General features: G+C 37.9%; 2 protein-coding genes across 2 annotated transcripts; one reads left to right on the top strand and one right to left on the bottom strand.

Annotated features, from left to right (window-relative positions):
- Nucleotides 1-937: 937 nt before the first annotated feature.
- Nucleotides 938-7,427, top strand: maf1a (MAF1 homolog, negative regulator of RNA polymerase III a). The gene is made up of 7 exons (XM_052101476.1): nucleotides 938-1,609; nucleotides 1,744-1,869; nucleotides 1,984-2,146; nucleotides 2,799-2,920; nucleotides 3,024-3,143; nucleotides 3,823-3,927; nucleotides 4,187-7,427. Exons 1-7 carry the CDS (start codon nucleotides 1,527-1,529, stop codon nucleotides 4,209-4,211), a joined length of 744 nt encoding a protein of 247 aa, XP_051957436.1. The 5' UTR covers nucleotides 938-1,526; the 3' UTR covers nucleotides 4,212-7,427.
- Nucleotides 7,428-7,431: 4 nt separating this feature from the next.
- Nucleotides 7,432-10,819, bottom strand: LOC127625970 (tribbles homolog 2-like). The gene is made up of 4 exons (XM_052101474.1): nucleotides 10,045-10,819; nucleotides 9,039-9,332; nucleotides 8,147-8,439; nucleotides 7,432-7,963 (listed from the first exon to the last, which is right to left on the bottom strand). The coding sequence occupies exons 2-4, from the start codon at nucleotides 9,330-9,332 to the stop codon at nucleotides 7,501-7,503; spliced, it is 1,050 nt and encodes a 349-aa protein (XP_051957434.1). The 5' UTR covers nucleotides 10,045-10,819; the 3' UTR covers nucleotides 7,432-7,500.
- Nucleotides 10,820-11,218: the final 399 nt, after the last annotated feature.

The raw sequence follows: 11,218 nt of genomic DNA, 5'->3' as shown, positions 1-11,218 counted from the left end.
GAGAATATATATTTGGGTTTCATTTCTGAATGGCTTTATTTTTGCCAGTCCGTTTTCTCATATTACACTTTTGCATTATGCAGCATTTGGAGTGTAACTAGGGCTTATGCCACTACAGTATCCTACACAGTAAAATGCACAACTCCATTTTAACTCAATGCATAAAGCAACCTCATGCTTTGAAATGATGGGAACTAAAAAATCCCCCATAGAATGGTGTTAAAACCCATGGCTGTTTTATTTCTTTATTAATGCACTTTAAAAGTACATTTGTACATAAATGGTTGTCGTTCAAATATATAAATTCCAAGGATTTGGTAGGTGGCATACAAAAGAAAGTCTATTTTAATATTTTGTGTTCCCATACAAGTTTAGCTCAATTGAAAGCATAATGTTGATTAACGCAAAAAATAGGCCTTATTTCGACTTGTCTCCTTTCTTAAAAAAAAAAAAAAAAAAGCAAAATTCTGGGTTACAGTGGGGCACTTACAATGGAAGTGAATGGGGCCCAATCTGTAAGCGTTCAAACAATATTTGTGATAACGTGATTTTAGTGTAACAAAATCAGTTGCTAATCTTTTCTGTGTGCATTTATATCCTATTTTACAACTTCGTAGCCAAGACGACGTTACACTGTAAACCCAAAAACGGCCATAAAAATTACAATTTAAAAAACTTTACAGCTCAAATAGTACACCAGTTGAAAGAGTTACTGCGCTTTAGTTAAATGCTTTACAAAAAGCTTTTATAAAACTATAAGCTTCACATTTCTGCCTTTAAACCCCAAAAGTTGGCCCCATTCACTTGCACGTTCACGCGGCTCAAGTAACTCACTGTAGTTAACGTTATGCCGCAAAATCTGTCGTTAAACTCCAAGTCAGTAGGTGGCAGTAAACCAATAACACTGGTGTCTGTGACGTCGTAACCGAAAAAAACAACAGGAAAGAGACAACTGCGTATTACTGCGACTGAAAACTGCAAAACAACGCTCGTCCTTTGCTGTTGTCATTTTTCAACACTAATTGACAAAGGAAATCGAGGATTAAGGCTTTTATAAGCCTTGGAATTCTCCTCAAGTTCCGATTCAATTGCTGGGATGCATAATTTCCCTCTAAATTTTAGCTTGTTTAATGGCAGGTATTGGAAATTTCACAGTAAAAAGGAAGAGATATTTATTAGAAATAGAAGTGCAATAAGCAACCGGCGAAGGTTACTTACGTGGTCGTAAAAATCTGCAAAGGGTAAAAATCAAATTTTTGTGCGCATTATAAGTTAATAGAGAGGCGTTTATTTTCGAAATTTAGGTATTTTAAAGGGGCATCTGAAGGAAACATCGAGGTTAGGGGTTGGTCAGTGTTGACCCAGTATTCTTACTGACCATTCTCGGTTTGCTTCTGAGCGTTGTTTTAGTTTGATTTAACGGCACAATAACAGACCGATTCTTGTTTATCTTAGAGATTGACATCTAGTGGTAAAAAAGTGTCATTGCAGTGCTGTCATAACTGTAAAATACAGTAAAATAAACCATGAAGCTCCTGGAGAATTCAAGTTTTGAGGCCATAAACAGTCAGCTCACAATTGAGACGGGAGACTGTAAAATATTTGGACGGTAAGTGTTCGAAAATCCTTCATTTTAGTAGATAAAAATTATGTAAAGTGGCAAAACTTCCCTTTTTGAAAAGATTTGCATATCTGGTTGATACACAACAAACCACTAACAGCACTGTGATGTGTCTCTGCTAGTATTGAGAGTTATTCCTGTAAAATGGCAGGGGACGACAAGCAGATGTTTAAGCTTTTTTGTCAAGAGGGAATGCCACATGTACTGGAGGCACTCTCTCCTCCGCAGAGCTCTGGAATCAGTCCCAAGTAAGTCAAAGTCTTTGATAAGCATTTCACAGTTAGGAAACCCCACACATACACTCCATGCAAACATCTTGATGAAGGTCATTGCATGTTCATTGAAATATGTTTTATATTCAGACTGAGTCAAAGTTTGGATGATGGAGAGGGTCCTCTCTCTGACAAGTGCAGCAGAAAGACGCTCTTTTACCTGATCGCCACTCTCAACGAGTCCTTCCGGCCGGACTACGACTTCAGTCGTACCAAAGGCCATGATTTCAGCAAAGAGCCCAGTGTAAATTGGGTAAGAGTACATTTAAATATAAAATGTTTAAAATGGTACATTTACAGAAATAATGCATAAAAACAAGCCACTATCACCAAAAGGACGTAGTTCTGTTCGAGCCATGGTCTTTTTTTTTTTTTTTTTTGTGAGGCTCTTACAATGGAAGTGAATGGGGCCAATTTATAAATGTTACAATACTAACCATTTCAAAAGTACAGCCACAAGATTTAAACAGTAATGCATATTGTTTAGTGTGATGAAATCATGTACTAACCTTTTCTGTGTAAAGTTGTTTTAAGACATAAAGCCGTAAACCCTAAAATGACCATAAAAAAAGAAATGTACAGCTCAAATAATCCACGGGTTTTAACAGAAGAAATAATGTAAGTGTTTTTATCAAATTATAACCTTCATATTTCTGCCTTTTAAAACCCTCCAAAAAGCTGGCACCAGTCACTTCCACTGTAAATGCGTCACTGTAACCTCAATTTATTTGTAAAGAAAAGAAGGGTTGTGTCGAAATCTCTTTTTGTGGTTATCAACAATATGCCACAAAGGCTGCCGATTGAACCCAGAATTTTCCTTTTAAAGTGGCAAGATTTTAGTCATATTCAGTCTTTAAGTGGGGGGAAATGTCAACACTGAGCTAAATTATTTTCTGTTTTTGCAGGTGTTTAATGCAGTGAACAGTAGTTTGTCTGCTGCAGCTGGTGAGGCGTATAGTCACTTGCAACCTCAGTTATGGGAGGCTGTAGACAAGGAGATTAGCCTTGCTGAATGTGATATATACAGGTAGATGGAAACCCCATTTTTGACATTTTAAATAATTTTCTTTGAATAATCTAAAACTGCATTACCATGCATGCTTATAAGTTCTGATTGCATTTTGTAACAGTTATAATCCAGACCTGGATTCAGACCCATATGGGGAAGAAGGAAGCTTGTGGTCCTTCAACTACTTCTTTTATAACAAAAGACTGAAAAGGATTGTGTTCTTCACATGCCGTTCTGTCAGGTGAAGATTTCTAGATCAGAAAGCAAGTTCATCTAAGCATGGTTCTGTGTCATCATTTGAAAAGTTCTGATGTGTTACCATATTACAAAGATAAGGATAGTTCACACAAAAATGAACAAAGATTTTTATTAGGTCCATTCAATGCAAGTGAATGGTGGACAGAACTATGAAGCACATAAAGGCAGCACAAAATTAATCCATACGACTCCTGTGGTTAAATCCATGTCTTCAGAAACTGATAGGTGTGGGTGAGAAACAAATCAACATTTGAGTCTCCTCCCTGCCCAGTAGGTGGAGATATGCACATAAAATGTGAATTGGCAAAAACAAAAGAACTCTTAGGAGAGAAGAGAATGAAAACAAAATAGTAAAAAAAAAAAGGGGACTAAATATTGAAATGTTTCTCACCCACATATATCATATAGTTTCTGAAGACATGGATTTAAACTCTGGAGTTGAATTGATTACTTTTATGCTGCCTTTATTAGCTTTTTGGAGCTTCAAAGTTCAGGTCACCATTCACTTGCATTGAATGGACATTCAGAGCTGAAATATTAATCTAAAAATATTTGTTTGTGCTCAGCAGAATACATTCATACACTTCTGGGATGTAAATGATGAGAGAATTTTTATTTGTGGGTGAACTCATTGATCTTTATAAAATTGTGCATTGTTTTAGTCTTTTCATGGCTCCCCGAGACTCTGGTATCGGCACAGAACTGGATCTGGAGCTGGATGAGTGCAGCTATGAAGAAGAGGAAGAGGGGAATATGGATGAAGAGAGGTGAGAAACTGGGCAAATTGGGACAAGAATAATTTGTAACAGAAATGACTTCAGGAAATACTGCATTTCTCTAAAACACCTATGCCATTGTTTTGTCGTCATTGAGATTTGACTGACATGTGACATGCAAATAAATCACATGGTAACTAATGCAAATAAATCACATGGAGTATTTGTGTGACGTGAGCCAGCATCCAAAATTAACATTGCTGTGTAATTACCAAACTGACAAAATTGATGTTATTGGATCTTTCTACAGGTATGGTGCACTGTGTGCCTGGTAATGGAAGCCCTCCTCCCTGTCCCCTCAAGCCAGCCACCTCTTGCCTGAGTTTTAATACCTTTTAGCGTTTTCCTTGTTCTTTTTTATATTGTTGGTCATTTTTTTTTTACAAATGGAGAGGTGTTGTAATCCAGAGATTTTGAAGTGCTATGCCCTGCAATTTAACATTTGCCATTACTTTTTTTTACGTGACTAATGTCTGTGTTTTCCATTGTTTCGATTGAGATTCTCCTCCGACATTTTCCTCATTAGCCTTGGAGGGAACAAAAAATATATATTTTTTTTTTACAATATTGTTTTATATTGTTGTTTCCAAAGAGGTCTTTTGTTTCTTTCTTTTTTTCCAAACCTAATATATTTATTGATTTTAATCATTGCCAGTATTTTAACAACTCCATAAAAGTCACAAGAGTATTTCCACTAGGTGGCACCTTTGAACCTAAAGAAACATTTCATTTCTTCTTTTTTTTCTCTGGGGTTATTCAACAGGTTTCCATTTATTTTTTTTATTGGGTTTGGCACCAAATTTGCAAGGCATTTTCAGCACTCTTTCCCCGCCAGCGTTTTTTAAAAAAAGTTGCCAGCCACCGCCAGGGTTTTTGACGATTTGACTAAACTTTAATGGCCCGCAGAATATTTTCTTCCATGAATATAAGATGCCATATATCACAATAAAGATCTGAGCCTCTGCTTTTAGGCAAAAAAAAAACGATTTTATTTTATCTTCATTTGTTCTTTTTTTATTGCGACTTGAACAGAGGTAGGTTTTGTCAAAAAACAACATTTCAGACAAAAAGCTAAGAAAAAGGTTTATGTCTGATATTTTGAGCTTCTCAACACTCCACTTCTTCACGTTTGAGACGATCGCAGTCTGTTTCTTTGATCAAAGAGTTGCGTACTCTTTCAAAACATGCGCAGGGGTCTTCCTTACCGTATAACACCTAAAACACGGAAACCCGGAAAATTCCATGTTTGGCGGGGAAGCGTTTTTTCATAAAACACGGAAAATTCCGTGTTTGGCGGGGAAAGAGTTAAACATAAATTGGAAATTGAGTTTCCATTTATACGTTTTAGGCCAACACCCGCTCACAACAAAGCAACTCTATATCGGATATTTTTTGATGAACATAACCATTTACAGATCAGACGTTTTCCCTAAATTATATTGTTTCGCTATTAATATGTAATATAGTGTTGTGTGTCGTAATACATTTTTCTGCTAACTTGCCTGAGGAAAACGTAATTGTTGAGCACGTATCAGTGTAAACATCACTTGATGCATTCATTGAGAGAAGTGCATTGGCCCAGCTAAAATCTGTTTTCATAGATCAAGTCCCCATTTTAGTTTCACCACAAAGCTAACAGATATGTGAAAGGAAAGAGACAAGATTGTCATTATGAACATGGGTCTGTTAAGTGTTGTTACTTATTTTTTTAGTGACTGGGCTTTTTTTTTCTCTTCAATTTTCATTGGATTTTATGACATCTATGAGGTGTGTAACGTGAAGTAAACATTGCAACTCAGCGTTCTTTCACTTAGACATGTTTGTGTGATTGTCAGTTGACTGAAAACACATTTAAGTATAAGGGCTAAATATCCCTCCCTTTGCTTCTGTTTTTATAGCAGTAGTCCCAACATGGTACTGTGGAAAGGTTTTAGATGTGATCAAATTTACTTTGAGAATGGGTGTCAATGAAGATTGCATTATATTGCTAAACTGTTATATTTCATTTTGTTTATAAAGCTTGATGTAAAAATCAGTGCACTTTGATATACTACAGAGTTGTTAAGTATCAATATATCAACAGGATATGCACATATGGTTTTTGTTAATTGCAGTATTTCATTTTGGAATATAGTCCCTAATTAGGGGAGTTCACAACACGTCACAAGAATGAATCCAATTGGATGCTGATTCAAGCATTTATTTTAAGTTAATGATTTGTAAGCATTCCCTTCTTGACAGCTTTAAGAGGCTTTTCATTATTTTCAAAATTCTGTTAAATACTCATCTGCTGACTTGATGTCATAGTGATTTTATTCTTGAAAATATATACTGCAGTGGTGACATTTCTGTGCTAGTCATTTATAATGTAGACATAAATATGGAAATCTTTTGTTTTATTCTTATTTTTTCTTTTCACAACTACCGGTCCAATATTATTAATTAGGCCATCAAATAAGTCTAATTATCATTGTCATCAATGAGCAACAGTATATTCTTGTTGGGTTTTTTATTTTTGTGGCAACAACAAAATACTTCTCTTAAAGGTACAACACGTAGTGTACACATCTCTCTACTAACAAAATAAATCTACAAATTGACAAGTACTTAAACAACAACAGAAAAGTCATAGCACTGCATGCAGGCATCACCCACGAAGTGTATGTTAAGCTTTTGTTTTGCTCGACATGCACACCACAAAACCATTATATGGACATTTCTTGTGGTGCATGTCAATATTTGCTCCACAAGGTCAAACCTGCTCTACTGCACAAATACATAGTTTAACAGATGAAAAGACATTTACAAAAGAGAATCGGATGTAACTGGCAGAAGACAAAAAGGCCTTTTGAATTCTTAACATGAAAAGGAAATATAAGCACTTCTGCTTCTGTTGCAGATCCACAGGCTCAAGCTGGGAAAAGCTCAAATCTTTGGTACTTCAACTAGTCCAACAACAACAACATTTTTACTGGGGGAAAAAGGCACTTTAAATAGTCATTTTTTTTTGCAGTGAAAAATATAGATATGTAAACATTACAAAAAGGCACACACTGTGCATCAAGTATTGCAGGATTTAAGTTAGAGGTATCAGAATATTAATTGAAACAACAAAGCTGCTTCCACAACATATGTTTACAATGGGTGAATTCCATGCACTACTCAGACAATACTGTTGAACCTAAAGACATGATTTTCTTTCTAGACAATCCAAACTGCCATAAATCAATGTCTGCTAGGAAAGAGTTTTACACAGCCCATGTGCAGCACAAGCCCCATGTGTCGTTTCTTGATGAGATCACCGCAAATGAATATTTTCAGAGGTAACAAAACACAATTACTTCTATCTTTCTGCATGTCCCAAACACCTCAGCAGTTCTTTGCTAGGTGAAAAACAGCACTGCTATAAACCTGCTACAGTATCTGGAATCTGTTCCACTCTCTGCCCTTGAACTCTACATACCTTATGAGGCAATCTCTCTGTAGAGTCCACCCCCGAAAACTGTGGAGTCAGGGAAGTAAACAGAATGAAGGAGGCGCTTTAATTTACCCCTTGTGGAATTACTAGCAATCTTCACTCTTGCTCAGTTTAAAATCAGGGACAATCTGATCCATTGAGTGTCTGGTGTTGGAGTGCTGGCTGAGGGATATGCTGTTGCTATAGTGCAGCCATGGGTGGAGAAGAATATCTCCAGCCTCTAGCCTCTCTGAAGGACATTTCCTTAGCATACAACACACCAAAGACTTAGCCCTGGGTGAAAGAGTGTCGGGGATGGTGAACGCACCCCTACGAATTTTGCTGAACAATGCTGTGGGTTCCACATCCTGAAATGGGTAACGTCCAACTAACATGGTGTAAAGAACAACACCGAGGCTCCATACGTCGGCAGCCTTCCCAGAGTAGGAGTGTTGTGAGTTTAAAATCTCCGGGCCGACGTAGGCCGGGCAGCCATGTTTGTCTGTCAGCGAGTCGTCATTGCCGTTAAGCAGACAAGAGTCCTCCAAGTTTTGCAAGACCAGCTTTGTTCTGAAAAGACAAAACAAATCTGTCAGTCATCACAAAACCAGGTCAAATACTTATGAATGTAAAATACTAGGTTGCACGTATGCAAGTCATGCAATTTGTCCCTGCTACCAACTTAAACTTTACATTTGCATACATTTGATAACCAGGAACTATATAGCATCAATGTTACTTTGGGTTACTGACCTCTGCGGATCAGTGAACAGGAACTTGCGCAGTTTAAGGTCTCTTAAAACGATGCCGTTCTCGTGACAGTGCGCGACTGCAGCTGCCATCTGGCTGAACAGCCGCACGGCCTCGTCCTCCTGTAGTCTCTTGCAGCTGCGCACATACGAGTGCATGTCCCCATAGTTACGCTCAAAGAATATGTACAAGTTGTTCTCCCCCAGCAACACCTCCGAAATCTTACAGATGTTGCTGTGTGGCAACAGGCGTGTGTAGGGTGCGATGAACTCGTGATACTTCTTGATTGAAAACACCTGATGAAAACATACCAAAACATGATGATTATTGATCCTTCGTTACATATATAAGCTTTATTGAGAAACAGATCAAGTGATTTTTACCATCAATCACAAATTGCTTTTGGCGATTTGCATTTGTTGTGCATATCGCCACCTGTTCTCCAGAGAGGAGAATTTATAGTAAAAAGGACTTGAATATCGATCCGTTTCTCACCAACACCTATCACATCGCTTCTGACGACATGATTTTAACCAATGGAGTCATATGGGTTACTTTTATGCTGCCTATATTTGCTTTTTGGAGCTTAAAATTTCTGGCCACCATTCACTTGCATTGTAAGGACTTACAGCTGAAAAAATCTTAAGAAATTAAGTAAACATCTGGGATGGTAAATGATGAGTGTTAATTCCCTTTAAGATTTTGTGCAGATGTCTTAATACAAAAATAGCTAAAACGAGTGTAATTTCTGCACCACTAGAATCACCAAATAAGGGTGCAAAAATAACGACTTCCATTGGTCAATCAAAAACAGGTAGGGTTGCTGAGCCGATATTGATAGCACCCTAGCCAGAGTGTTTAAACTTTTCAGGGCCTGGACAATTTATATGCACACCTTGCACGTGTAATCCCGTTCTGTGACACGATGAACTGCTCTAAAAGTCTGAGTTCCTTCTGTGGCCTCCAGCAGAATATAGGGTCCGATACGGGACACATGGTGCTTCTCCGAGACTTGTTGTTCCAGGGTCTGGGACAGGGGGCGAAGACAGGGAGCAAGACCAGGGGAGGGAGGCTGACTGAGCCTGCGGCGCTTGCATTTGAAGGTATCAGTGTTGTGAGAGTCCTCAAAGTCTACTCGCTTCAGTCGCAGTGGAGGTGGAGGTGTAGGAGTTGACAGGTTCATATTCATCTGTGACAAAGACAACTAAGTGTAAGTTCATGACCTTGTTAAGCATGTCTTAAACAAACCATAAATGCTGATTAGTGGAAGGATGCAAAGTCACAAAGGTAACTTAAAAAGCGGATTCTGCTTGATTATTGCACCTGACATCACCAAAATCCACAGTTACCATTGGACAATAACACCACGCGCGAGCGCGCGCACAAAAAAAACAAGGATGGGAGAGTCATTAATTTCGTGTACTAAAGAGAGGTAATCTAGCACTAACGATTGACTGAATTATTTGATACTTGATTGGCTTTCGAAATGCTGATTGGAGCCTATGAGTCACACACAGCGTTGAAGTTTTTACACATTCACGCGCACGTCATAGGATGACGTGGTCAGGATTCTTCTACTTAACCCTAGACCTGTTTTTTTTTTTTTTTTTTTTTAACCAAAATGTATTTTAATGTGTTGTATATTGACCCTTTTAGGGTTTAGAGCTCAATAAATTATATAAAAATAAATTAAAGTTAAAAACTTTAACTAATGTGCACCATCCCTTTCCCTCTAAAGTTTAACCACCAAACTATTTCTCAATAATGGTTTTAATGGGGGGGGGGGAAGGAAAGTTAACCACTAATTGATACTAATCTCCATGACTCTTTTGTTAAGTACTAAACGGTTATTTGTAAAGGTTAATGTGTCAGTAATTCAAAGGATTTCAGGATTGACTTACCTCGCTGCTTGAGACAAAGGACCCACTCCTCTCCAAAACAGAACAATGAAAACTACGGGCGCACTTAGTTCTGTCTAGTTGTCAGAGAACATTTTCAGAAGGGAAAAAAGAAAATGTGATGCAGCGAAGACGGAGAAGTTGTTAAATTTAGTCAAAAAGCGGGAAAAGAAATATTTGCCATGCAAAAACATAAACACAAATTCGTCAGTTTGAACAGCAGATGACTTAGAAAGATCTCCGACTTTGAAGAGTTTTGCAGACATCAATACACTTTTTTCTGTCGTAAACTTTGCATTGTTTTGTTCTCTTCACGTCTGTAAGTAAACTGATCCACCGGAGAGCGCTTCTGTTGTAACACGAATGTCTTTGTTCCTTATTCCCGCTGAATGAACGCGTCTTGCATGGACAATATTTCCTTTGCTTTTTTGATTTTCACGAACGTCAGATAACGTTCAGATCCTTCGCAGCGTTTGTCCTGGAAAAAAGAAAGCTATATAACTTGGTGTTTAATATAGCTAACGGTAAGTTTGACAAATAGACAATTGTCCAAAGAAAGTTGAACCAGAGGACGCGTCCGAATTAGTGATAGCCGCAGAAGTACTCCTTTGGTTGCTCTTTTGTTGCAGTCTAGTTATCGTTTGAATTGAAATAAGGTTCTCTTTCGAAATTATATCACACATCTGACGTGGCACCCAGCCTGACCGTCCGACTGTAAGATCTCAATTTGGCCAGGCACGTCTAATATGCTCAGATGTGTTACACCAGCCTGACTCGATGATGCTGTTCTTAGTAAGATTGCGACATGTTAGCTCCGCCCCTCGGGTCTGACGACTGAGCTTCGCAAGTGTAGGCTACGCACGCGCTACTGTTAAAGTTTGCACGGGGAAACAGAAAGCGCGCCGTAAAAGGACTTATCTTCCGAAATTTAAACGGTAAACACATCTGAATTGACCCTAATATTTTGACAAATGTTCAAAAGCAGCGCATGTTTTTGTGACGTCAACATTGCAGCGCCTGCTATGCAGTACATGTAGTATTTTAGTTTAATAGCGGGGGAAAATACAACAAAAAAAAAAAAAACAATGCAAGAATATTAATGAAAGCAAGCAACACAAACCATGGACTAAATATACAGATAAAGCCTATGTTTACACGTTAAGTTTGTGCCTTTTGA

This window comes from Xyrauchen texanus, chromosome 32 (genome assembly GCF_025860055.1).
Source record: "Xyrauchen texanus isolate HMW12.3.18 chromosome 32, RBS_HiC_50CHRs, whole genome shotgun sequence".
NCBI classification, from domain to species: domain Eukaryota; kingdom Metazoa; phylum Chordata; class Actinopteri; order Cypriniformes; family Catostomidae; genus Xyrauchen; species Xyrauchen texanus.
This window is presented reverse-complemented; position numbering and strand designations above follow the sequence as displayed.